Raw genomic sequence first — 27806 nt, forward strand, 5'->3', positions numbered from 1 at the left:
TTTTTTATAGTTGAAAAAATCCCTATCAATCTGTGGGGAAGAGATATTTTACAACAATTATGATTAAAAATTTACTTTGGCTTTTTAGGCAGGGCTGTTGTTGAAGGCCTGCCAACACTTTCACCTGTTCCTATCCAATAGAAAACTGATACACCAGGGTGGATAGAACAGTGGCCCTTAGGTAGCAATAAAAATCAGGCCTTATTAGATATAGTACAGGAGCAACTTGACCAAGGACATTTACAACCTTGTAATTCTCCAGCATTTGTTGTAAGAAAGAAATCTAGAAAATGGAGGATGTTGACTGATTTAAGAAAGGTAAATGAACAGATGAAAATTATGGGAACTCTTCAGCCTGGACTTCCATCTTCTACTCAACTGCCTAGAGAATGGCCTCTTTGGGTTATAAACATTAAGGATTGTTTCTATTCTATCCCTCTAGATAAGGAGGACATGAAAAGATTTGCCTTTTCAGTGACCAGCGTTAACTTAGCGAGCCTTATACAAGATATGAATGGACAGTTTTGCCACAGGGAATGAAAAACAGCCCTACTGTGTGCCAATTGCATGTTGTTGCTGCTCTTACTCCAGTAAGAAAAGCATTTCCAAAAGTAATGTTATTACATTATATGGATGATATATTGGGATGTGAAACTGAGAAACAAATGTTAGAAGCATGTCTACAAAAGACCATGGAAACACTAAGGAACTACAAATTGCACACAGCTCCATAAAAAATTCAAAGACATGCTCCTTTTCAGTATTTAGGATATAAAGTGCTTACAGTACAAAAACTTAAGAACAGAGAAGCTAAACACCTTAAATGACTTTCAGAAATTGATAGGAGATATCCAATGGATGCGTCCAGTATTAGGCTTGACTACCTATCAACCATTATATGACATTTTAATGGTGCTTTAAACTCACCATGCCAGCTTACAAAAGAAGCTTAAGAGGCTTTAAAAGAAGTTGAACTAGCTTTATCCAATGTGGCTGAAAGAGTCACTCACCTAATTATTACAGATCACTTAAAATAATAATCTTTTAGTTGTTAAAGTATTTCCACAGCTTTTCTTTAATTTCCAGAATCACAAGTATAAATGCATCTGTCAGCAATAAGAATGAATTGTCTAAGGAGGTCACTAATATTTTGAATTGTACGTACTATTTTTTATTAAGATTTTTACATTTTGACAACTGAATTTCCTCTAGGACTGGTCTAATTTTATTTGGACCCTGAATGATAATTTAGCCAGCATACATAGATATAAATATATATTTATATTTATATTTCACTTTACCATAAAAATGTCATCAGTTACTATTCTTTAGTTAAGCCCAGTAGTTGGCCTCCTCTTACCAATACCATTACCTTTCCACTGACATTCTGTAATTGTTGATGTAATGATATCATCTCCTGTTTTAAGGCTTCCTTTTCCTGTCACTTGTAGGTCTGACTTCATTTGGGACACCTTAATGTTAGTATTCTGTAGACAATCACCTAAATATTGAACTCATATGCTCCCTTATAATTACATTATAGGTATGAATCTTATAAAACTATATTAAGTAATAAGTGCATGTACTGAACTAGAAAACTATTAGCACCATGCTAAACTAGATTACCATTATTATTATTAATTCCACTGACTTAACACCTTGTAAGAATCCTTGTTTCAAGTTCAGAGTTCTGGCCCATAACAGAGGAGGTCATAGAGAGTCATATCTGCTCTCCGCTATCTTGGCCCAGATTTCAATTCTCAAGAAACTACTACAAATTAAACTTATAAATACACATATATAAAAAAATATATAAAATAATAAAATTCAGGAAAGTTAAGGATCACCTTTAGCTATGGGGAAGAAACAAGGAAGTTTTATGAATTTGAACTGGGCCAAAAATATAGATTACATTCAGTAGATAGAAATAGAGAACTTATTCAGGTGAAAGTAAACTGCATACGCCTGTATGAAAAGCATGAAATTGGAAAAATGGTGGATAATCTAGTTTTGCTGGCATATAGGTTAAGAAGGAATGTAATATGAAATAAAATTAGAAAACCATAATGAAGATGGTCTATGTTCCATGAAAAAGAAGCTAGAATATTCAGAAGGCAATGAGGAGGCAATGAAGATTTTTGAGCAGTAATTGGATCAATGCTTGTGCTCAAAGCATAGAAATTAATTTGGCAACACCATACAGGAAAAATGAATTAGTGAGACCTGTTAAGTAACTACTGCAATGGTCCAAGTGAGAGGTAGCTAAAATCTGAACTAGGCTGGTGCTAAAGAATGGAGAAAGGAAGGGAATAAACTGAAAATATGGAGGTAAAAATTATGATAGTTGGCAACTGATTAAATAGAAGAGGAGAGGGAGAAAAAAAAACTAATTTTCAAGGTTTCAAGTAATGTTTTTAACAGAAAGAGGGAAATCAGAAGGAGAAACTAACACAAACAATCCTTTGCTTTAGAGCCTTTCTTGTCTTCCTCCAGTATCTCCAAACCAGACTCCAATCAAATAAAAAAAAAAATTTAAAAAATTTAAAAAAAAAGCTTGTTTGGTCAATTATTATCCTTTCTTCTCATGTCCTCCTCATTGTCCTTCCTCACTCCAAAAGAGTGTGTGACTGATCAAAACAATATAGGCTCAGAATGCTCTGCCACAGATAGGGCACACATAGTCCATGTGAATATTTGGGGTAGATTCTTTAATTTTGCACCTCTCACCTTTGCTCTGAGCTAATTCAATTCTGCACTTTCTGTGTAATGATGATATGCCTGCTGAGTGGTGCAGTCAATTCTGAAGTTTCCAAGAGAGACCTTGAGAGTGTACTTGCATAATTTTTTCTGACCACCACATGAGCACTTGCCCTGTGTGTTTTCATAAAATTGCCTTTTTTGGCATTTTTGCATTTTTTTTTCTAATGTAATTCATAAAGCACATAGTACCTTCTCTGATGAAGGCATTCTTTAGATGCAGGGCTGATGCAAAATGCATTAGCATTAGGAGGAAAAAGATTGAAGGGGTCAAACAGGCTGGACCTGAGGCTTCTTTGGAAATCTCATGTTGGAAGGGATGTGGGAAAACTAGGAATTGTGAATACATCCAGTCATTCTGGAGAGCAATTTGGAACTATGCTCAAAAAGTTATGAAACTGTGCATACCCTTTGACCCAGCAGTGTTACTACTGGGCTTACATCCCAAAGAGATTTTTAAAAAGGGAAAGGACCTGTATGTTTGTGGCAGCCCTCTTTGTAGTGGCCAGAAACTGGAAACTGAGTGGATGCCCATCAATTGGAGAATGGATGAATAAATTGTAGTATATGAATATTATGGAATATTTTTTTCTGTAAGAAATGACCAGCAGAATGATTTCATAAAGGCCTGGAGAGACTTACATCAACTGATGCTGAGTGAAATGAGCAGGACCAGAAGATCATTATATACTTCAACAACAATACTATATGATGATCAATTCTGATGGATATGGCCCTCTTCAACAATGAGATGAACTAAATCAGTTCCAATAGACCAGTAATGAACTGAACCAGCTACACCCAGGGAACTATGGAAGATGACTATGAACCACTACATAGAATTCCCAATCCTTCTATTTTTGTCTGCCTACATTTTTTATTTCCTTCACAGGTACACTATTTCAAAGTCTGATTCTTTTTGTACAGCAAAATAACTGTTTGGACATGTATACATATATTGTATTTAACTTATATTATATTATATGATTTAACTTATACTTTAACATTTTCAACCTGCCATCTGGGGGAAGGGGTGGGGAGAAGGAGGGGAAAAGTTGGAACAAAAGGTTTTATAATTGTCAATGCTGAAAAATTACCTATGCATAATCTTGTAAATATAAATTTTAAAAAACCAATCATATGATGGGGAAGGAAACTAAGTTGGCCAAGTTTAAGGTTCTGGGTCGTATTACTTCATGCTAAAGTAATTATGTGAAAATTGCTTTTACTTTAAGTCCCAAAAGAATTATAGGCCTAAGAAATTAGATATGGATCCACACTTAACACCATATACCAAGATAAGATCAAAATGGGTCCATGATTTAGGCATAAAGAGGGAGATAATAAATAGATTAGAGGAACAGAGGATAATCTACCTCTCAGATTTGTGGAGGAGGAAGGAATTTATGACCAGAGGAGAACTAGAGATCATTATTGATCACAAAATAGAAGATTTTGATTACATCAAACTAAAAAGTTTCTGTACAAATAATACTAATGCAAACAAGATTAGAAGGGAAGTAACAAATTGGGAAAATATTTTTAAAAACAAAGGTTCTGACAAAGGTCTCATTTCCAAAATATATAGAGAACTGACCCTAATTTATAAGAAACCGAACCATTCTCCAATTGATAAATGGTCAAAGGATATGAACAGACAATTCTCAGATGATGAAATTGAAACTATATCCACTCACATGAAAGAGTGTTCCAAATCACTACTGATCAGAGAAATGCAAATTAAGACCACTCTGAGATACCACTACACACCTGTCAGATTGGCTAAGATGACAGGAACAAATAACGATGAATGTTGGAGGGGATGTGGGAAAACTGGGACACTAGTGCATTGCTGGTGGAGTTGTGAAGGAATCCAGCCATTCTGGAGAGCAATCTGGAATTATGCCCAAAAAGTTGTCAAACTGTGCATACCCTTTGACCCAGCAGCGCTACTACTGGGATTATATCCCAAAGAAATACTAAAGAGCGGAAAGAGACCTATATGTGCCAAAATGTTTGTGGCAGCTCTTTTTGTTGTAGCTAGAAACTGGAAGATGAATGGATGTCCATCAGTTGGAGAATGGTTGGGTAAATTGTGGTATATGAAGGTTATGGAATATTATTGCTCTGTAAGAAATGACCAGCAGGAGGAATATAGAGAGGCTTGGAGAGACTTAAATCAACTGATGCTGAGTGAAATGAGCAGAACCAGAAGATCACTGTACACTTCAACAACAATACTGTATGAGGATGTATTCTGATGGAAGTGGAAATCTTCAACATAAAGAAGAGCCAACTCACTTCCAGTTGATCAATGATGGACAGAGGTAGCTACACCCAGAGAAGAAACACTGGGAAGTGAATGTAAATTGTTAGCACTAATATCTGTCTGCCCAGGTTACATGTACCTTCGGAATCTAAAGTTTATTGTGCAACAAGAAAATGGTATTTACACACATGTATTGTACCTAGACTATATTGTAACACATGTAAAATGTATGGGATTGCCTGTCATCGGGAGGAGGGAATAGAGGGAGGGGGGGTAATTTGGAAAAATGAATACAAGGGATAATATTATAAAAAATATATATATAATAAAAATTAAAAAATAAAAAAAAAAGAATTATAGGCCTAGAATTCAAATATCCAAATCTGAAGACAAGTGAGAGGAATGATTACCCATCCCTGACTATTCTTCCACTATTCACAAAGAATCTAATCACTCTCTCGTCTTCTATTTGCATAATATTACATTCTACAAAAGTAGTAGTCCAAATGCAAGACGATGCCAACAAATTAAAGCAAGAAATTAAAACTTTGAGAGAAAGACAATTACATAGTTGGAAATAGTGAAGCAGAAAAGTGGACAACTTTGTGGCATACAGCACTGCATTTACTCATCTAGGCCAGAACAGTCACAAGCATTAAGATCTTATGTATGAGGGGGGGCAGCTAGGTGGCGCAGTGGATAGAGCACCAGTCAGGAGGACCTGAGTTCGAATTTGATATCAGACACTTAACACTTCCTAGCTGTGTGACCCTGGACAAGTCACTTAACTCCAATTGCCTCAGGGGAAAAAAAAAAAAGATCTTATGGATGAAAATAAGAAGATTCAGATGAAATGAAAAATGACAACTCTTACCAGTAAGATAGTTTTTCAGTCTCTCAGAAAGAATATTTAACTTCATCAAAAATAAAGTGAAAGAGAGATGTAGGGTTCTTGCCTCAGTAATAAGGCAGATGAAATTCAGTTTTATACAGATAGTAAAAATCCAAAGCACTTTTGTGATGCTCTGAAAGCTTTTTATGAGCTATCTCAATTAGTCAATGGAGTCACATTGAACAGTGATAAGAGCATGATCTTAGAAAGATGGGCTGAATATAATATTCTCAATACACCATCATCAACTAGTGATGAAACCACTGACAGTATACCTCAGATTAAAGTCAATCTCTAACTGAATTTCCAAGTGAGGAAGTTTTGAATGTTCTTCTCATGTGGCAAACTATTTGGTGCTAATTCTATTCCAGCTGAGATTTACAAGGCAGGAGCTCATACAAAAGCTAACTGAACTGACACGTATAGTATAGTGATGATAAAGTGTTTAACTTGAAAAGGATACCAGCCAAGACTTAAGTGGAAGGAAAGTTTGTGTGCAATTTTGCATCCTCTGAGGTTGAATGCAACTTCTTTGGCTGAAATGTGACAAATTATGGATTGATTCTCTGAAGCTTATCTTAATTTTGGCTTAATCCCAAGAAAATATAGATGCTCCACTAGCCAACACCACACTAATCATATATAGAAACATTGGTTCCAGCAAATGGAGATATTCTGAATACTATAAATAAGTTCACTTACCTTGGCAGTATACTTTCATGGAAACTACATATTGAGAACTGCCAGAGCTACTTCAGTATTTGAAAGATTCAGAAGAAAAGTGTGGGAGAAAATCTGTAGTGCCACAGATCATACCTTTGCTTTGCAGTTATCTTGCTCCTCTTTTAGCTTTGAACTTTCTTTTCCCCATTCTTCCAATGCAGAGTTTCCGATCTCTTTTTCTTTCTGACAAAGGATTTGTGTTAAATATTGAAGATACTGAAGATCTGCTTCACTTTGGGTGTTCTTTTGGACAAATTCTGCATTTTCCAAATCCAGGTGCTGACTTATGGCTTTTAATTCTGAAATCTAGTTAATATGGAAATTGAGTTTTTCAAAGTTAGTTTGTCCATCTTGCTGCTATTCATCCAAACAAATTCTCTATGCATAAATCCTTTCCATTATAGCTAGGCATTATGAAGTAGGAGTTTTCTGCATATTCTCTTTCATTAAATCTTAATGACATGTAATTGAATTTGCAATCTATTTGCTGGATTCCATGTTGTCTAAATCAAAGTCAAAAGCTGAACAACTTCAACAAGATATTCTCTTTTACATATTTAGGATCTCCTGTGTCAAGTTTTCATCATTCAAATAGTTCATTAACTATTTATTTCTATTAACTATTCAATGTTCAATGTCTGAAGATCTTTTATGAGCTGAAGACAACAGAAAAAAAACATAGGACACCTATCATAGAGTCTTTTAAGAATCCAAAGAAGACTAACATAGGGCTACTTAAATGTGAAAATGAGAAATTTTCAAACTAAAGAAAAATAGTTAGAAAATATTCAAAATCCATTTACCTGCTTTTTAAAGTTTTCAACCATCTTCTGTATAGCAATTTTTTCCTTTCTTATAGTTTCTATTTTTTTCCTAAAGTGACATTGGAAAGATCTTTTAAAATTACAGTAAATTTGAGTTCTTATAATGATTCCTTAAATGTCTGTGTAAGTATAATGAGTATTAAAAAAAAAAAAAAAAAAGCTTACCATATTTCTTTTTGAGATCCACGGAATTCCCCTAATTTTAGGTAAGAACTACCTTCTTTATTTAAAGTGGTAATTTCATTCCTTAAAATAGAGTTTTCTTCTTGGAACTTTTCAGACTCTTGACTAAAGTGCAGAGATAAAAATAGAATTACAACCTGGCATTTTTAGAAAATTTTTGAGAGACTTCCAAAAATACAGATGCCCTAAAGTCACTGAAAAGACAAATTTGTATTATTTTTAATTGGCAATAAGCTGCTAACATACTGACTTTATAAAGAACCAATAGTACAATTGAACACCACATTAGGAAAAACCTAGGACTAGAAATGGAAATTTAAACTACTTGTGCCACTGACTAATATAATATGACCCTTTGGACTTTTGTGTGTTTCAATCCTTCTCTTCCCTGCAAACATGTAAGCAATTCATGTTTTAATTGTAGACAATAGTGATAAAGATGACCTGTTACAAAAATTTAGAACTATAGTGTCAAAAATCCCAAAGTCCTACACTGTGTGTGTATATATGTGTATAAGAGACAGAGAGAAAGAGAAAGATGAGAATGAGAGTATCTAGTAATACAACAGCAATAAAAGGGAGGAGGAAACTTTACATTCAGACCTGGGCATTCATTTAAGGCAATCACCCCCCCCCAAAAAAAAAAAAAATGATTTTAAGAAAAACCATTAATCATGAAACTTTATTCTATATAAATATATTTATTATTCTAAATATATATATATATATATATTCTATAAATAATAAATATATTATATATATTATATATTAATATATTAATTATTAATATTAATATTTTATATATTATATATTATACTTACATAAATAAATATATATATATATTCTATGTATATGGGTGATTCAATTCAGTTTTGCATTTTTGTTTATTCTCCCATAAATATGTAAAATATCTATTTATGCTTCTTTATAGTGCCTTCCCCACCAAAAAAAAAAAAAAAAAAAAAGGTTAAGATTTTTGCTAAAAGGAATGACTTTCTAATGTTTACTTTAAAAAAGATCAACTAAAATTGAAAGCAAAATGACCACACACACACACACACAAATCAAGAAAGTCTTATCTGTGATGACTTTAATTAAAAACATCTAGGTATTTAAAAATATATGTCATTAAATGAAACAACTACAACATTCTTGGCAAAAATCCTTAAAGCCAAATAGAATGGTTGACAATGTGTTACTGAGTTACTTAGTGTGATTTTTACTGTTCAAATATAGAAAATTAAACAGCAAAAAATAAATTCATTTTTATATATCATATTAGAATAATTTGCTGTGCTAAAAAGGAATGGGAAACAAGAGTTTTTCTTCTTGGAAAGATTTCTACTTGTTAAAACAGAAATTTATAGAATCAATAATATTACTCTGGTTTTTCAAATATTAACAAATTAGTTTCTCTGAGCAAAACAAGTGGTAGAAGTTAGGGGAGTTATAGCTAAGTTCCATAAAAAATTTATATGTATATCAGCAGATCAACTTTGTGCTGCATCTCACTGCATGTGCTTTGTAAGTCATACATCATTGACTTCAGTTCCTCCTCTTTTTCTCCATGAAAAGGTACATGTTTTTGTTTAATTGAATTAATTACTTTCTCTCTTAATTGCCTGGTCAGCTCCTGTAACTTGTTTTTCTCCATTTCTAATTCTACTATTCTTATGTCATGGTGGTGATATTTCCCTTGAAGTTCTGAGAATACAGCATTTTCCTCAAATTTTTTTAAACTGTATCTGTCCAATTGACTTTTTTTCAGGATTTATCCTTCCTTGAAGCCAGAAATCTTCAGATATCTTTGTTTTTTCTAGAAGCCATGTGTCTTCCTGCCCACAGGCCCAGTTGTCTTGATTACATTCTTTTAAAATAGACTCCACATATGGAACAACAAAAGGTCGAGAATTTCAAGGGAAGTAATGAAAAAAAAAAAATTAAGTGAAGGTGGTCTAGCTGTACCTGATCTAGAACTGTATTATAAAGCAACAGTCACCAAAACCATTTGGTATTGGCTAAGAAATAGACTAGTTGATCAGTGGCATAGGTTAGGTTCACAGGGCAAGATAGTGAATAAAAATAGCAATCTAGTGTTTGACAAACCCAAAGATCCCAAATTTTGGGATAAGAATTCATTATTTGACAAAAACTGCTGGGAAAACTGGAAATTAATATGGCAGAAACTAGGCATGGACCCACATTTAACACCACATACTAAGATTAGATCAAAATGGGTCCAAGATTTAGGCATAAAGAACGAAATCATAAATAAATTGGAGGAACAGGGGATGGTTTACTTCTCAGACTTGTGGAGGAGGAAGGAGTTTGTGTCCAAGGGAGAACTAGAGACCATTATTGATCACAAAATAGAAAATGTTGATTACACCAAATTAAAAAGTTTCTGCACAAACAAAACTAATGCAAACAAGATTAGAAGGGAAGAAACAAATTGGGAAAATATTTTTACAGTTAAAGGTCCTGATAAAAGCCTCATCTTCAAAATATACAGAGAATTGACTTTAATTTATAAGAAATCAAGCCATTCTCCAATTGATAAATGGTCAAAGGATATGAACAGACAATTTTCAGATGATGAAATTAAAACTATTTCCACTCATATGAAAGAGTGTTCCAAATCACTATTGATCAGAGAAATGCAAATTAAGACAACTCTGAGATATCATTACACACCTGTCAGATTGGCTAAGATGACAGGAACAAATAATGATGAATGTTGGAGGGGCTGTGGGAAAACTAGGACACTGGTGCATTGTTGGTGGAGTTGTGAAAGAATCCAACCATTCTGGAGAGCAATCTGGAATTATGCCCAAAAAGTTATCAAAATGTGCATACCCGTTGACCCAGCCATACTACTACTGGGCTTATATCCCAAGGAAATACTAAAGAAGGGAAAGGGACCTGTATGTGCCAAAATGTTTGTGGCAGCCCTTTTCATAGTGGCTAGAAGCTGGAAGATGAATGGATGTCCACCAATTGGAGAATGGTTGGGTAAATTATGGTATATGAATGTTATGGAATATCATTGTTCTGTAAGAAATGACCAACAGGAGAAATACAGAGAGGCTTGGAGAGACTTACATCAACTGATGCTAAGTGAAACAAGCAGAACCAGAAGATCATTATACATTTCAACAATGATACTGTATGAAGATGTATTCTGATGGAAGTGGATATATTCAACATAGAGAAGAGCTAATCCAATTCCAATTGATTAATGATGGACAGAATCAGCTACATCCAGAAAAGGAACACTGGGAAATGACTGTAAACTGTTATTTTTACCTTCTGAATCCAATTCTTCCTGTGCAACAAGATATTTGGTTCTACACACATATATTGTATCTAGAATATATTGTAATATATTTAACATGTATAAGACTGCCTGCCATCTGGGGGAGGGGGTTGGGGGAGGAAGGGAAAAAATCTGAACAGAAGTAAGTGCAAGGGATAATGTTATAAAAAATTACCCATGCATATGTACTGTCAAAAAAAAGGTTATAATTATAAAATAAAATAAAAATTAAATTAAAAAAAATAGACTCCACATTCATAATTTTTTTACTCCATTGTTCCATCCTTTTATTCTGTTCTAGTACCTTTTTTTCAGGTTTTACTTCTTGGGTGTCTAAACCAATTTTACTTAATGAGTAAAACTGTTCCATTGATCTTTCCTGGAATTTCCCAATTTTTTCCTTGAGTCTCAAAACTCAAACCCTCAGGTTTTCATTTTCAGTTTTAACTTCATCATAACTCTGTTTAATTTTGAGGAATGCTTCAGTTACTGTCTCAAATTTCTTCAGCTCAGTCTGCAATATGAAAACTTCTGTTTTTCTGTATTTTTTATTTCTTTGTCATATTGTACTTCCATCATTTTGTCTACTGAAGACAATAATTTTCCCTACTGGCATTCTCATAAAACATTCTATAGTTGGCAGTAGTCTCAGGATTATTCTCAAGTACTTTTACTTTCTTTTATAAAATAGAAACATCAAAAATGTTTTCTGAAGCTTGATCCCATTGTGTGTGTAAGACTTGCAATTTCTCCTGAAGATAAGGATTATTCATTAGGTCCAAACTCTCAGTACTTGTTACTTCATAATTCTCAAACTCAGAAAAACTCTCTAATGATCCTATAGATTTTTTAGTCTTTATTTAGCATTTTATTTTTTAGCGTTTGAAAAGAATTTATTTCTATCCTTTCCACTTCTTGAACATTATCATCTCATGATTTACACCTAATATGGGTAATAATGTTTTCTCCTTGTATTATTCTCTTTTGTGATGACAGTGTCTCTATTCAGTGTTCCATTGAAGATCCGATTTCATTTGATCTGAATCATTTGATTCCTCTAAAGAAACTGTCACTGACATGGATCTAATTCTTGTATATAACTTAATGATTTCAGCAGCCATTTTGACATTATCCTTTACTGCCCTCTCATGAGCCCGTTGCAGATTTATAACAATATCACCATTTTCTTCCAAAGTTGTGTACCCTGCTGAAGCAGTGACATGTCACTAGCCATATCCACGTTTTCATTTGCTTCCACTTGGCAGCCACTCTGAGGCTTGCTAAGCATTCCATACAGTAATTCCTTCATCTTATTTAGAAGTCTAGATTTCTAAACTTAGCTCAACTTTCTTTTTGACTGCTTCCTTACAAGTTTTTTTGTTGAAGTCCTCCATTGTCAAAAATTGAGAAGCCATGTTTTCATTTTCATACTTAATATACTATTCTTAATATACTGTTCTTAAAGTTTCTCCCTCTCTAACTTCCCTGCATCATCTTCTTGAGACATGAAATGCACTATACCTTAAAATTCTTTTCAATGATCATTTTTTAGCTCAAATATTTGCTTAAACAATTTTTGTTGGCTCTCAGACATATTCTTTGGCTTTCCTAGGTGTTTTTGCAGCTGTTGTTTCTCATCCATTAAGCTGATTAAATGTTCTTTACATTTTTTCTCTAGTATCTCTTCCTCTCTTGTCAGAGCAAGAAAGGTTGCTTTCTCAAGTTTCAATGTCTCTCCAAGTTGTTCTTGTGCTTTAATATAATCCTGGATGAGTTCAACTTTTTCAAATTCCCACTTAGATTTTTCCTCATAATGCTATTCGATCAAGTCCTTCAGCTCTTGCTAATAGGAAACTTTCAGGTTTATTATTATTGTTATTATTATAATATAGATATCATTATAATAGGTTAAATTATTATTATTTATTATTATTAGTCTTCATATTTGCTTGTGAAATTTGGCACTCACTCAGAAAATAGAATTTCTTCTATTATACTCAATTTCCATTTTATTCCTAAATATGGTTAACAGACAGCATTACTAAAATTGCTGCCAACTCAGAAAACAAATAAACATTTTCTCCCAACCCCATCTTTATCCCTATGTGAAAGACACTGAAGAAAATATTTGCTTTTACTTACTGTTTAAAAATAACTAACCAATTTTTTGTGGAAAAAAAAAGAAAATAAATTTGAGTCTAAATACAGGGGGAAAAAAATCTGTCAAAAAGGTATAGTCACCTTGTAAAAAGATTTTTAAATTATTTTTTCTATAGAAAAATGGCTTTCCCTCCATGAAGATGCAATTCTAAATAGCATGCCTTGAGGATAATTTAAAATTTGAACTTGAGACCTAAAATGACATTAAACATCCAAATGCACATTAACCATCTCAGTCATATTCCCATCTCAGTTAGGCAGCATATTTAATCTGTCAGACTTTAATGAAAAAATTCTTTAATGGATTTCAGAATATTAATCAAATTATCCACAAATAACAAACCAGTTTAGTTGTTTTAATTTATGAAATAGAATAAGATCAAGCATGGAATTCAAATATGATTTTATAGTTCAACTTATGAAGTATGACTGCACTCTGAACAATGTAATATATCAGCATTTCTTTTTAAACATTTGAAACTGCACTGGGAAAAGCTAAAATGAACAAGCAACTAAGAGAACTTCCTTTGTATTACACTAAAATTAAGCCTAGTTGAAGAACAACTTTTTAAAATTATATTATTATAATAACAATTTAACTTTCATCAACAACTATAAAATTTCTGAATAGAAAGGAATCTTTGAAATAATAGGCCAAAACTGATTTCACACATTCTAAATATGGTATGTCATGTATGTGGTATTTTATGCTACTAAACCTTGTTTAAAAAATAAAATTCAATTTCACTTTAATAGTTAATAGTAATTATCTCAAACTAGGCTTGTGTCTATACAGAGTAATGTCTATACAGACATTAGTCTTTAGAAAATGGACTGAGTTTACTGAACTGATTGAGTGTCATGTAATACAATTATTTCACTTATCATATTTCACTTATCTTTGGTTTCTTACCTTTCCTCCTGCAGTTTGTTTTGGTGCTTTTCTAGTAGTTTCCTTTGTAGCTCTTCTTTCTCAAGATTATGTTTTTCAAATAAACTTTTTAGCTGCTCCTGGTAAAATTCTTCCAGTTTGCATTTCTCTTCTTCCTTTGCTTTAACAAAGTCTCTCAACTTCTCTTCAGCCCATATACCCTTTTGAATGAGACCCTTCCTCTCTCTGTTAAAGCTTTCCTCTACCAGATGTAGTCTTTTCTTAAGAGCTTCTTCATGTTCTAGTTTCAACTTCTCCTGGAGATGAGCCTTTTCTTCATTAAATTTCACTTGTAACTCATTTTTTTCTTTCATATGCCTAGAGTCTTTTTGTTGTTGTTCTTTTTTCAGAACAACTGTCTGTTTCTGTAGTTCTGCAATTTCACTTTTAAGGGCACTTATTTGTTTTTCTAAAGTATGCATCTCATTCTTGTACTTTTGTTTTACATTTTCTTGCTCTTTTTCACAATTGGCTTTGGTTTCATCTAGCTGCTTTTCATAATGGCTCATCTGTAGCAGAAATAATACAAGTCACTTAATTCCAAAATTAAATAAAGAAACAAAAGATTGATAGGACTTTTCCTTGGAGAACTCAAGATTTTTCTATATGAGTAGATATACCATGGAATCTCAAGAAAATTATCCACCAAAATCAGGAGTCTACCAGGTGAACCTACTATGTCACAGTAATGGATACATTAAATATCACCTAGTATCTAAACTCTGAGTTTAGGTAGTTTCCAAGTAAAGAATCTTTATCTTTCTAGTTTTCTTTCTAGTTTTTTTCCCAAACCATAGTCCTGTTAAAATTGAAAATATACCAACAAATTCAACACTGTTTTTAATGTTGCTTCTGAAGCAGCACAAATTAGCAAATATGTGTATGTTGTATGTAGGAAATGTCAATCAGGCTAAAAATATCCCTCCCTCCTAATGCAAATTTTTTATTAGGATCTGTAATTTTATGGAAATAGAAATTTTCTTCATAAACTGACAATTTATCTGCAACTTATCGTTCTGGAGAGTATCAGATATACCACTGGGAATTACATGGCATAAGTGATTCCTATATTGGGTTTTGTCTGTGTTTTTAAATATAATTTAGAGATAATTAGGAAACTAAAAATCTCATTTGGAAATAATTTCATAAATGTCAAGTAGAATTTAAAAGTAACTTTTGGGAGTTAGATTTAAGGAAAATAAGATAAGCTCTTCATCATTTGAAGTGGGGGAAAGAAATAAGCATTTATTAAGTGCTACCATGTGCCTGGCACTTTGCTAGAAGATCTAATTTGATCTTCACAACAACTATTTTCCCCATTTTGCAGTTGAAGAAATTTAGGCAGACAAAAATGGGTCAGCTAGACCAAAGCTCGTAAGAGTATACAGATATATTTGAACTCAGGTTTTCCTGACTCCAACCCAACATTCTATCCCTTGGGTCAAATAACTTGAGAAAACATTTCTCAGACATAAAAGATTTTATGAAAAAAGCTTTTGGTAAACTCATAAAGATCTGTTGAAGTTCAAAAAACCTGCTTGTCCTTTTAGAAGATGAGCGTGTTTTTGAAGTTTAATAGTCAGTACTTACTTTATCCTTAAGTTCCAATGTTAAACATTTCATGTCCTTGTGATGTTGTTCTTTCAGTTGTTCAATAATCATTTCTGCTTCAATGCTCATATTCAATGGATCACAATTTTCAGAATCAAATCCTAAAATACAAATTACCCCATTTACAGTTTTCCTCCCCCCTCCCCAAGGAAGTACAATTCTGGAATCTGAGATAAGTAATTTAACCAAAGAAATTTATCCCAGCCTATGGTACTTCAGAGATAACTGCCTGGTCAAAGAAGTTCTCTTCTATTCACTAGGTAAATGTTTAGGTGAATTTGTCCTTTAACTCAGAGTTAATACATTGATTTTTTTATTCTCTTGTGTTGGGAAGGGAGACTGAGAGAGGTTGTTAGCAACAATTGCTTGTAGGGAGGCAATTTTCAACCCTCTTAAAATGCTAAGTCATTTGGCAGAAGTAAGGTTAGGGGAGGAAAGATGCATACACCTCTAGATGATCCAGCATATATATACATATATATATATATATATATATATATATATATATATATATATATATATATATATATATATATATATATATATATATATATATATATATATATATATATATGTATATATATACATGTATACGTATATATATATATATACGTATACATGTATATACGTATACATGTATATATATATATACGTATACATATATATATATATATATATATATACGTATACATGTATATATATATATATATATATATATATATATATATATATACACACACATATATAGGTATATATGCAGATATAATTCTTGAGATCCACTATGGTTTATACCACATTGCCACAAAAGGAAAGATATAATATGATATGTTTATCAACAACAGTTTTCAGATAATGAAATTTAGACATTATCTAGACCAGAAGTTCTTAATCTTTTTAAATCACGAATACTTTTCTCAGTTTAGTAAAGCCTATGGACTACTTCCTCTAACCCCAGGCCTTGAATTTTTCGAGAAGCAATGTAGGGATGCAACAAAGACCCAGGATCCTCAATATATCCTCTATACCTAAGCATCCTCTTGGAATATATATGTAGAAACCCAAAAATGAGTATCTAAATCTAAGTAACCAAGAGGCTGAGATCAACAGTATCAGCCAATAATCAAAATGACATTGTTTTATATCTGTTAATTTCAGAAATTCCTAGATGAGTTATAGTTCTTAGGGATTAGGATTTCAAAAAACAAAAACACCCTCTTCTTCTCCAGACATAGTTGAATAGCTTAATGATGACAAATTATTTTTACATTTTAGTTGATTTTGGTCAAAGATCTCAACAAAGGAATGCTTCAAAAATGGCTTGGGTGTTTATACCTTGGTCAAGATCTACACCGTGACATCTAACATCAAGCTCCTTGGAAAGAGAGTTCTTGAAAGGAACTTTAAACACTTTGCCTTGAGAATGATATTCCTCCAGTTCAGAGTGGAGTTCATCCACTTGGTCCTGTAACATCTGAGGAAAAAGTCCCAAAATAAAATGAAAATAAAATTTTAACATTAGGGAAACAACAATTTTAAAAAAGAGTAGCAAATCTCTGAGTCTTGAGGACAACACAACAATGTGGTAATCCTTTCCTTGAATATAACGGAAGTCTATAGCAAGCCCTAGCTCTCTAAATTAAGGTCTATTTCATTTGCAATTTGTATGATTTTTCAATAACTTTTATGCTTCAAGATAACAGAAAAGGAATTCTAATGCTTACTCTGCACTGCTGTTCATATTCACTTTTCATCTGGATTAGCCTCTCTTCTTGCAAAAAGAACTCAGCACTGTTGGGATCTAGGTCACCAAACTGCAAGTGAAAAAAAAAAAAAAAAAAAAAAAAAGTAGAAAGTTTTCATAGATGTCTGTAATAGTCTTTATTGTCTCCTTTAAAGTCTTGTCTCTAAATCCAAAGGTTTGAACTTCAGCCTCCAACTAGCACAAAGGTGGAAAATAGAATGACTGTCTCTGCCACCAAGAATGGGCTTTTCCTTTAGGGGCTTCTCTTAAAGGTGTGAATCTTGTGGAATTATAGTAAGTATTAAGTACATATCAATTAGAGAATCATTATTTCATCAATTCCACTTAGTACCTTGTTTCAAATTCTGGCCCATAACATCTCTTTGTAGAATCATCAGATCAATCATACTGAACCATGCTAAATTAGATAATTATTGTATCATGGAATATCAATTCCACTGTCTTAGTACCTTCTAAGAATCCTAATAAATGTCCTTCCTTATCTATAACATGCTAGATATTGATTTCTGTGTCTCATTCAGCATTACTCAAAAAAAAAAAAAAAAAATGAAAAACCATCAAATGCCTGAGAACAAAACATTAAATTCACTATAGATGACCAAACTGCTATTTCTTGGTATCATGTATTTTTGCCTGCTTCTTAAACACACATTAATACAGATATTAATGACATTAATACAGATATTTGCAAAAGCACAAATTTACCACTAACAATAATCCCAAATCAAAACTAAACAACTTTAATACAAGTTTTTTTTTTTTAAATGAGGCTGTTTTCTTAATCATTTATCATCAAAATACATAAAAAGAAAGAGATCAAGAAATTGCTGCAACTTAAAAAAAACTAAAAGAACAAATTTAACACAAAATTGGAAATTGGAGGATTAATAAAACTTTAAATGAGAAAACCATTGAAATGGATGAATGTTTATAAAATAATTATAAAAATATTTTATAAAAATATATTTTGTTTTATAAATTGACCAGGTAACAAAAAAGGAAAAACAACCTATCAATGAACTCCTTATGAAAAAAATCTCCAGAAACAGATTCACAACTGAATTCTACCTAACATTAAAAGCACAAATAATTCTAAAATTATATAGGTTATTTGGGAAAACAGGAAAAAGGGAAGTCCTATCAAATTCCTTTTATAACCCAAATATAATAATAATACTTAAACCAAGAAGAAGTAAAAGAAAACTACAGACTAATTTCACTGATGAATATTGGTGCAAAACAATTTAATAAAATTTAATAAAATAAATAAAACACTAACAAGGAAATTACAATATTATTTCCCTGCAATATTAATTCCTGCAATAACCAACTATAAGTGGGTGGGATTTATACCAGGAATATCAGGGCTAGTTCAATATTAGGAAAACTATTTGACCATAACCAACAGAAATTGAATTAGAATAGAAAATATATAAATATATAAATTTTTATATAAAACATAAATTTACAATGACTGACAGAATCAGAACAAGATTTTAAAAGTATCACATTCATTCTTTACAGATGTAATGAAAATTACATTCATTAAAGGGCAAAGGAAAGATTAAAATTAATTAGAATCAAAATAATTCTAAAGAATAAAAAGGTCAAAGAACAAATCATGTTCAAACAAATTGTTTCTCAAACAATTAATTTCATTAAAGAGAATGACAGTAAAACAGCATATCCAAATTTATGGGATACAGCAAAACCATTACTTACCAGGAAACTTCTATATATAAACTCTGATATCAGCAGACAAGGGAAAGAATATATTAATTGGTCATAATGAAAAAATTCAAAGAACAAATCCTCACTTAAACAAAATTGGAAACCCTAAAAGCCAAATAAATAAAACTAGTAGGTGGTTTTATGAAAAAAAAAAAAAAAAAAAAAAAAAAAAAAAAAAAAAAAAAAAAAACCAATAAACTAATGGTTAATTTCATTAGTAAAAAAAAAAAAAAAGAAAAAAAGAAAAAACCAAAATACCAATATCCAAAATGAAAAAGGTAAACTCAGCAGAAAGCTTTTTAAAAAACCTGGGAAGTCATACAGTCAGGAAAACATAGTTCACTGTAATAGAAATATTGTATGATGGTTGAGCTACTCTGAAAGACAGCTGTCACCAACAATACAACATGTATTTGCTTGTAATGGAGAAAAAAAGAAAACCTGACCTTTTCTGATAGCACATTGTCCAAATTCTTCTGCAGTTTGGTGATTAAACTCTCATATTCTTTAAGCTTTTCTGTATTTTCCAGTAGTTCACTTTCTAAACGACTGTTCTCCTAGACAAAATTGAAAGTAGCATTTATAAAAACTTTCCTTAACTTTTATGCAATATCCTATATCACTTATTAATAGAATTTCCTCCATTTTGAAATTAAAACCATTGTAATTGGATTACAAACACCTGATTAAAAACCTTGTTAAAATGACTAACCCGAAATGGGCTTTTTGTTTTGTTTTGCTGTTCTACTTTTAGAAAAGATACTGATGGTAGTAAGTAAATATTAGTAGCAAAGTAAAGAATAACACACATCTGGTACCCATAAAAGAAATAGATGAGATCCACTGTGGTTGCTCCACATATCTGGCAAACAGTCTTCTAATAATAAATTATAGATACTATTGAGAGCATAAGAATAATGTTTTTAAATGCATATAGCGAAATACTTAGGAAACCAAACTGTATTTCTGTACAATTATCAAGATACTTTTAAAAATCAAGTTCATATGCCCCAGATTAAAAAAGTTAATGTATACACACAATACAAAATAAATTAGAGCAGCCCTCTTTAGGACTAGACAGCTGAGAGATACATAGAAGAAAAAAAGAAAAAAACATGAAACCTGCATTCTAATCCTGCCTCAAATACTAGCTGTGTGATGGGACAATCACTAAACCTGTGAGAGGTTCAATTTCCTCATGTATAAATGGTTATAATAATATTTGCAGTATTTACTTCCTAGGATTTCCATGAAGAATGAAATCTTCAAATCTTGAATGCTATATAAATGTGAATTATTAAATAACTACTTATTGATTATAAACAATAAATAATTATTTCTAGTTGCTACAATGACAATAGTAGTAAATGGTGGCCAGAAAATTCATTCATTCAGGTATTCATGAATGTTGGCCAAGACAAGCTAGATTCAAGAAATGAAACAAAATTTCATTAACCTAATTCACTTGTGTAATGAATGTCTAATTGAAATTATATGGCCAAGGGGGCAGCTAAATGGCACAGCACCAGCCCTGAATTAAGGAGGATCTGAGTTCAAATCACTTAACACTTCCTAGCTGTGTGACCCTGGTAAAATCACTTAACCCCAATTGCTTCAGGAAAAAAAAATTAAAAAAATATATATGGGCAATAAAGCCCCAAAACACCTTTCACTTTGGAAAAAAAAAAAAAACTGGCAAAATCTGCTTGCTTTCTTAGAACTGATAACACTAGTCAAGGATTAGAGAATAAATTTATTGTCTGCATTTTGAACTGTTGGTAATCTTATTTATTTTAGTCTTGAAGTTTAAGGTATAGAAGCTCTATTATAATTTTCAAACCACATTTAGCAAACAAAACCTCTTCAGTACAATTTTAAATTAACTCTGGTTCACAGCCCTGCATTGGAATATTAAAAGAAATCCAAGGCACTTCATATCCTTTATAAAAATCTATGCTTTCCAAATGAAGGTAGCCTAGCTGTACCAGATCTAAAATTGTATCATAAAACAACAATCATCAAAACCATGTGGTACAGGGGCAGCTAGGTGGAGAAGTGGATAGAGCACTAGCCTTGAATTCAGGAGGACCCGAGTTCAAATCTGGTCTCAGACACTTAACACTTCCTTGCTGTGTGAACCTGGGCAAGTCGTTTAACCCCAGCCTCAGAAAAAAACAAAAAACAAACATGTGGTACTGGCTAAGAAATAGAGTAATGGAAGAAGAAAAGTAAGTGGAATAGGTTAGGTTCACAGGACAAAATAGTCAATGACTATAATCTAGTTTTTGGCAAACCCAAAGACCCCAGCTTTTGGGATAAGAGTTCACTATTTGACAACTAACACAGACAAGATTAGAAGGGAAGCAATAAACTGGGAAAATACTTTTAAATTCAAAAGTTTTTTTAAAGACCTCATTTCTAAAATATAAGAATTCAACACATTCTCCAATTGATAATGGTCAAAGGATATATGAACAATTTTCAGATGAAGAAACTGAAATTATTGCTAGTCATATGAAAAGATGCTCTAAATAAAATTGTAAATTGTAAATAAATATTGTAAATTGATCAGAGAAATACAACTCTGAGACACCACTACACACCTCTCAGATTGGATAAGAGGATAGGAAAAGATAATAATGAATGTTGGGGGGGATGTGGGAAAACTGGGACACTAATACATTGTTGGTGGAATTGTGAACGGATCCAACCATTCTGGAGAACAATTTAGAACTGTGCTCAAAAAGTTATCAAACTGCATACCCTTTGATACAGCAGTGCTACTACTGGGCTTATATCCCAAAGAGATCTTAAAGGAAGAAAAGGGACCCACATGTGCAAAAATGTTTGTGGCAGCCTTTTTTGTAGTGGCTAGAAACTGAATGGATGCCTATCAATTGGCAAATGGCTGAATAAATTGTGGCATATGAATGTTATAGAATGTTATGGAATATTATTGTTCTATAAGAAACAAGAAGATGATTTCAGAGAGGTCTGAAGAAACTTACATGAGCTGATATTAAGTGAAATGAGCAGAACCAGGAGATCATTATACATGGCAACAAAAAGACTATATGATGATCAATTCTGATGGACGTGGCTCTCTTCAACAATGAGATGAACCAAATCAGTTCCATTTGTTCAATAATGAACCAGCGAAAGAACTATGGGAAATGAGTATAAACCACAACATAGCATTTCCACTCCCTCTGTTTTTGTCACTTGCATTTTTTATTTCCTTCTAAGGTTATTTTTACCTTATTTCTAAGTCCAATTTTTCTTGTGCAGCAAAATAACTGTATGGATACGTTTACATACTTTTTTAACATATACTTTAACATATTTAACTAGTATTGGTTTACCTGCCATCTAGGGGAGGGAGTGGAGGGAAGGAGGGGAAAAGTTGGAACAGAAGGTTTTGCAAGGGTCAATGCTGAAAAATTACCCATGCATATATTTGCTAAATAAAAAGATATAATAAATAATAATAATAATAATAATGATAATAATGAAATGATTCAAACCAATTCCAATTGTTCAATGAAGAAGAAAGCCATATACACCCAGAGACAGCCCTGTGGGAATTGAGTATTTTCATGCTTTTTGTTGATGTTTGCTTGCATTTTGTTTTCCTTCTCAGGTTTTTGTGCAGCAAGATAACTATATAAATATATATGCAGATATTGGATTTAACGTATATTTTAACATGTTAAATGTAGGGGATGGGATGGGGGGAGAGAGGGAAAAAGTTGGAGCAGAAGGTTTTACAAGAATCAATGCTGAAAAATTACCCTTGCATATGTTTTGTAAATAAAAGGCTTTAATTTTTTTAAAATCTATGCTTTCAAGATACTAGGCAGGGATGGACATGGGACATTTTATTTCAGAGAAAGTTTCCCTCTGCCAATGTAGGTAAATGAGAGCTAAAGTGATTGTCCAAAGTCAATATGATTCAGAGGTGTTAAGTCCAGGTTATCTCCCTGGAGGCCTCAGGATCAGCCAGTCCTTGGTCTTTGGGGGGGGGGGGGGGGGGGGAAGTGAAGGAGACAGACAAACTGCCTTCTGGATTCTAGAGTCCAGCAAAGTCCCTCTGGCCCTCTCACCCCACCCTCTAATCCTTGCCTTATCTTAACATCAAACATTGAGTAAGCACCAAACAGTGAGAAGAGCCATTTATCCAAAACATATGCTAAAAGCATATAATATCAAATAGCTTGGTTGTCTGATTCAAGTACAACTTTTCATAGTTTCAGCCCTTTCCACAGAGATTCTACCAGAACTCAGGATTCAAACTATATCTAACTACTATGATACAACAGTGAATTAACTAGATGTTTCATCCAAGAAATTTGATGAGAGACAGAAGACAAAAGCCAAAGGCTAAATACAGGTGGAACCAAGATCTAAGCAGGTAATTCTGTTACTTAATGCCATGGTTCTACAAGCCAAATCTAAGAGATGACTAGATCTCATACAGCAACTAAAAATAATCAGTACTGATGCCAATTCAAAACTGTTCCCCTTCTAGATGTTTTCTAGGCATTTCCTTCTCAGTGAAGATGAAGGATTTTGAATGTGGAACACTGCATATAATTTTATTTTTATTATTTAACATAAAGGATTTCTTTCTATAAGGGGAAGGAACACTGGGAAATGCAGATGATAATAGTATTTCTTTTTAAAGTCTTCTCCAAAAAAGTACTTATATCTCAAAATAAGGAAGAATTTATTATATGGCTATTATTCTATGTGATGTACTATGTGATATACAGGATAGAATCTTGGAATCAGGAGACCTGAATTTGAATCTTAACTGTATGTTAACTTAGGCAAATTATTTGACCTTTCTCACCCTTAATTTTGTAATGTGTAAAATTAGGACAATAATGTTACCTAGATTGTTGTAAGGAACAAGTAAAATAATAAACATATAATTCTTTGTTAATCTTAAAGCATTATAAAAATGTTGGCTATGTGCTATGTTACCTTTAAAGAAAAGCTAAGACGGTCCCGAATGTAGCTCTCTTCAATTTTCACTTTTTCTATTTCCTGTTCCAGTTCCAAATGCTGTTTGCCCACCTGCTGCAGGAGCTGTTCTCTCTCCTTTTGGATATCATTTTTGAAGGATGCTATCTTTTCCCTGTACATTTCCTCCAGTTTCCTACATATAAGAGTGATCAATAAATTGCTAAAACCCAACTTATATGGAATCAGCTTAAAGTCACATAAATGTAAAAAAAAAAATCAAATTGATGAAAAGGATCTTGAAAAAAATCATTTTACCTCCTGGTTTCCTTTAGGCAGTCACATAAACCATTACAACAAGCAACAAATAAATTCTTACTTTATTCAGATAATTAGAACAGTACTCTAAGGTATGTTTTGGTATGTCTTATGATAAAGGAGTAGGTAAATAAGCTTCCAATTATTACTGTTCTTACCTGAACTTATATTCATATTGGTGTTCTATGGCAGCATGGTGATCATCCATTTCAGAAGCCATCAAAGACTTTAATTTCTCAGCTTTTTCAAGATCTGACTGCAACTTCTCTTTCTCTCTGGCTACTAGATCAATTTGCCCCCTGGAGCAAGATATAAATTGAGTTAAAGCCCATTCTTAAAGCAAATTCCCCAACCCAATAGGATTTACAATTTCCCAAACCCAAAGCTCTTAATGACTTTTTTGGGGGGGAATAACAAAAAGTCATCATTAAGAATATTTCAAAACTTTATTCATAACATAAAGAAAGCACTATCTTTAAGGATATCCAAGATCTTCCATGTTTGCTCACAAAATAGAAGAATACAATATTTATTTGAAGAAATTGCTAAATAAGAATTGGAGGACAAAGTGCCGTCTGATCAACTCACAACAAGTGTCTGATCTCAGTCTTGAAAGTGGCCAGGGCTGCCTGGTGAATGCCATTTTTGGTAATTAAAAGCTCATTTTCTAGTGCTAAGGTCAATTCCATTAAGTTGATATTTCCATCAAGTCTGAAATCCAAGTCCTAGAGAAAAGTAAAATATAATCAGTTGAAGGTAGCTAATAATCCTTTCTTAGAGAGTAAAAGGAAAGAAATTTATACAGCTTTTAAGAGTAAAAATTTTGGTCCTTTATAGAAAAGTCATATTCCATTACTTTTATATGCTATATTCAGCCATTCCCCAATTGGTGAGCATCCACTCAATTTCCAAGTTCTTGTCACCACAAAAAGAGCTGCTGTAACATTTTTGCTAATATGGGTCCTTTTTCCCCCCAGAGGGGATCTCTTTGGAATACCATCTCTTTGGAATACCATTCCAGTTGCTAGATCAAAGGGTATGTACAGTTTTATAGCCCTTTAGGCAAGTTCCAAATTATTCTTCAGAATGACTGCATCAGTTCACAACTCTGTCACCAATGTATTAGTATTCCAATTTTCCCAACATTTATCATTATCTTTTCCTATCTTCTTAGACAATCCAATAGGTATAAAGTAGTACCTCAGAGTTGTTTTAATTTGCACAGATAATTTGATTTTCAAATATAAGAAAGAAAATAAAATGAATTTTTTTCTTAATGAGAAATCCTGGGGCATGAGAGATGGCACCTCTGACCTATTCCTCCTTCAGCCTTGAATCAAATCTAAGAATTCTACCTAGGCTGTCCACAACCAGCAGTATCACTGCCACACTGCTTCTGCTGTCCTTTTCACCCAGGGCTATATCTCAGGCAGCAATGCTGGACCGGACATCTTTTATCAGAAGAGATTCCATTAATTTTCTTAGCTCAGATATATGACTTCTCAAACTGTTCAGAAAATGAAAATTCCTGTGCCTGGGACCAAAGTTACCTCACAACCCAGTTAGCTCCAATGTTCACTGCTGATTGTTTTAACACAGCTAGCCTGGAAGTGTTCACTTCACACAACACAAACATTCACTTCACACAACACAACACAAATATTCACTATTCTTCCCACTGTACACTCACCTTGAGGTACTATTTTGTCTTGTTTGAGGGAAATCTAAAGAACTTTGAATTTTCTAACCTACTCCACAATCTTCACAGAATCTTCTCAATAATTCTTAAAACTGTCATTTTCCAAGAAGATATTTTTCTTCTTTTTCTTTTCCCATTCTTTTGATTTTGTTTTACTGTTTTGTAACGTTTTCTGAAATTGAACTTCCAGTGGTCCGATTTTAATTTTTAAGCAATTATTTTTTTTCAGAAGAATTTTGTACTTCTTTTTCCACTAATCCAATTTTTACTTTTTAAGGACTTTTAAGGAATTCTCTTCAGTAAACGCCTCTTCAGTAAATGATAAATCATTTGACCTCTTCTGTTTTTTAGTGTTATTTTTATATCTCCTTTACCAAACTGCTGACTTGCTTTTCATTTCTTTATCCCATTTTCCCTCTATCTCTCCTTTTTGAGCTCTTCCAGGACCAGAGACAATTCCCATTTTTTCTGTGCACATAACCTCTTTGATCTTATTATTTTCTTCTGAATTTGTGTTTTGATCTTCTCTGTCATCACAATAATTTTGCATAATCAGAATCTTTTATGTTTGTTCATTTTACACCTTTTTTCCTTGGCTTTTTAAATTCATTTTATACTTTTACTCTGCTCTTGAGATGATGAAGACACCACACCAAGTTTCAGGTTTTTTCATGGTGCTCTTTTCAGAGCAAGGTCTGCAGATCTGTAAGTTTCAGTTCTTCTAAAACTGTATGATCTAAAGATAGATCTGGTCAGTGATCTGCAGAGTGACCACAAGCACTCTTTTCCACTCTGGAATTGTGATGAGTCTGACCCAGAATCATATAATGCCATCAAAGGATCTCCTATTATCTCCTTCTAAACAGTTTTCTGACCTCCCATTAGTGAGCTAAAAGCTCTGGAAGCTAGCAGTGCTTTCACCTCCCTGGTGTAAGCATTCCCAAGGTGTGCTGCTTGTTTGCTGAGACGCTGCCTGTAATGACCAGCCTTCACTAGGTAGTGCTCCACTTTCACCGCAGTAGGATAGACTTTTCTTGCTGACCTAACTTGTCTCATGCTGGAAAATTATTTCATCCCATCCTTTTGATGTTTCTGCACTTGCAGAATCCATTTTGAGGCCTTATTTTGGAGGGGAATTTGGATTTTGGAAGAAAAAGTCCTTGGCTCTGCTTATTATTTTTTAATCAAATATTGAGTTACAGGGGCAGCTAGGTGACACAGTGGATAGAGTACCAGCCTTGGATTCAGGAGGACCTGAGTTCAAATCTGGTCTCAGACACTTACTTCCTAGCTGTGTGACCCTGGGCAAGTCACTTAACCCCAGCCTAAAAAAAACAAAAAACAAAAAAACAAATATTGAGTTATTTCTTAAGTTATTCATGTTTTTGGAGAGTAGTTTGGAACTATGCTCAAAAAGTTATCAAACTACGCATACCCTTGGATCCAGCACTTTTTCTACTGGGATTATATCCCAAAGAGATCTTAAAAGAGGGAAAGGGACTCACATGTGCAAAAATGTTTGTGGCAGCCCTCTTTGTAGTGGCTGAATAAATTATGGAATATGAATGCTATGGAATATTATTGTTCTGTAAAAAAAGAACAGCAAAATGATTTCAGAGTGGCTTGGAGAGACCTACATGAACTGATGCAAAATGAAATGAGCAG

At 32.9% G+C, this 27806-nt stretch overlaps 1 protein-coding gene and 1 pseudogene across 1 annotated transcript in view; both read right to left on the reverse strand.

Moving 5' to 3' along the window:
- Positions 1–27806, reverse strand: part of LOC141556484 (ninein-like) — a 112502-nt gene that overhangs the window by 15829 nt on the left and 68867 nt on the right. The window contains exons 9-19 of the mRNA XM_074290670.1: positions 25031–25167; positions 24601–24741; positions 24146–24320; positions 19606–19716; positions 17388–17477; positions 16999–17137; positions 15646–15767; positions 14038–14564; positions 7631–7753; positions 7445–7514; positions 6735–6947 (exon numbers count right to left, since the gene is read on the reverse strand). Of these exons, the coding sequence (XP_074146771.1) occupies positions 6735–6947; positions 7445–7514; positions 7631–7753; positions 14038–14564; positions 15646–15767; positions 16999–17137; positions 17388–17477; positions 19606–19716; positions 24146–24320; positions 24601–24741; positions 25031–25167 (1848 nt within the window). The remainder of the gene's footprint in view (positions 1–6734; positions 6948–7444; positions 7515–7630; positions 7754–14037; positions 14565–15645; positions 15768–16998; positions 17138–17387; positions 17478–19605; positions 19717–24145; positions 24321–24600; positions 24742–25030; positions 25168–27806) is intronic.
- LOC141556486 (ninein-like) lies at positions 11848–13084 on the reverse strand (annotated as a pseudogene).

Source organism: Sminthopsis crassicaudata, chromosome 2 (assembly GCF_048593235.1).
Source record: "Sminthopsis crassicaudata isolate SCR6 chromosome 2, ASM4859323v1, whole genome shotgun sequence".
NCBI lineage: Eukaryota > Metazoa > Chordata > Mammalia > Dasyuromorphia > Dasyuridae > Sminthopsis > Sminthopsis crassicaudata.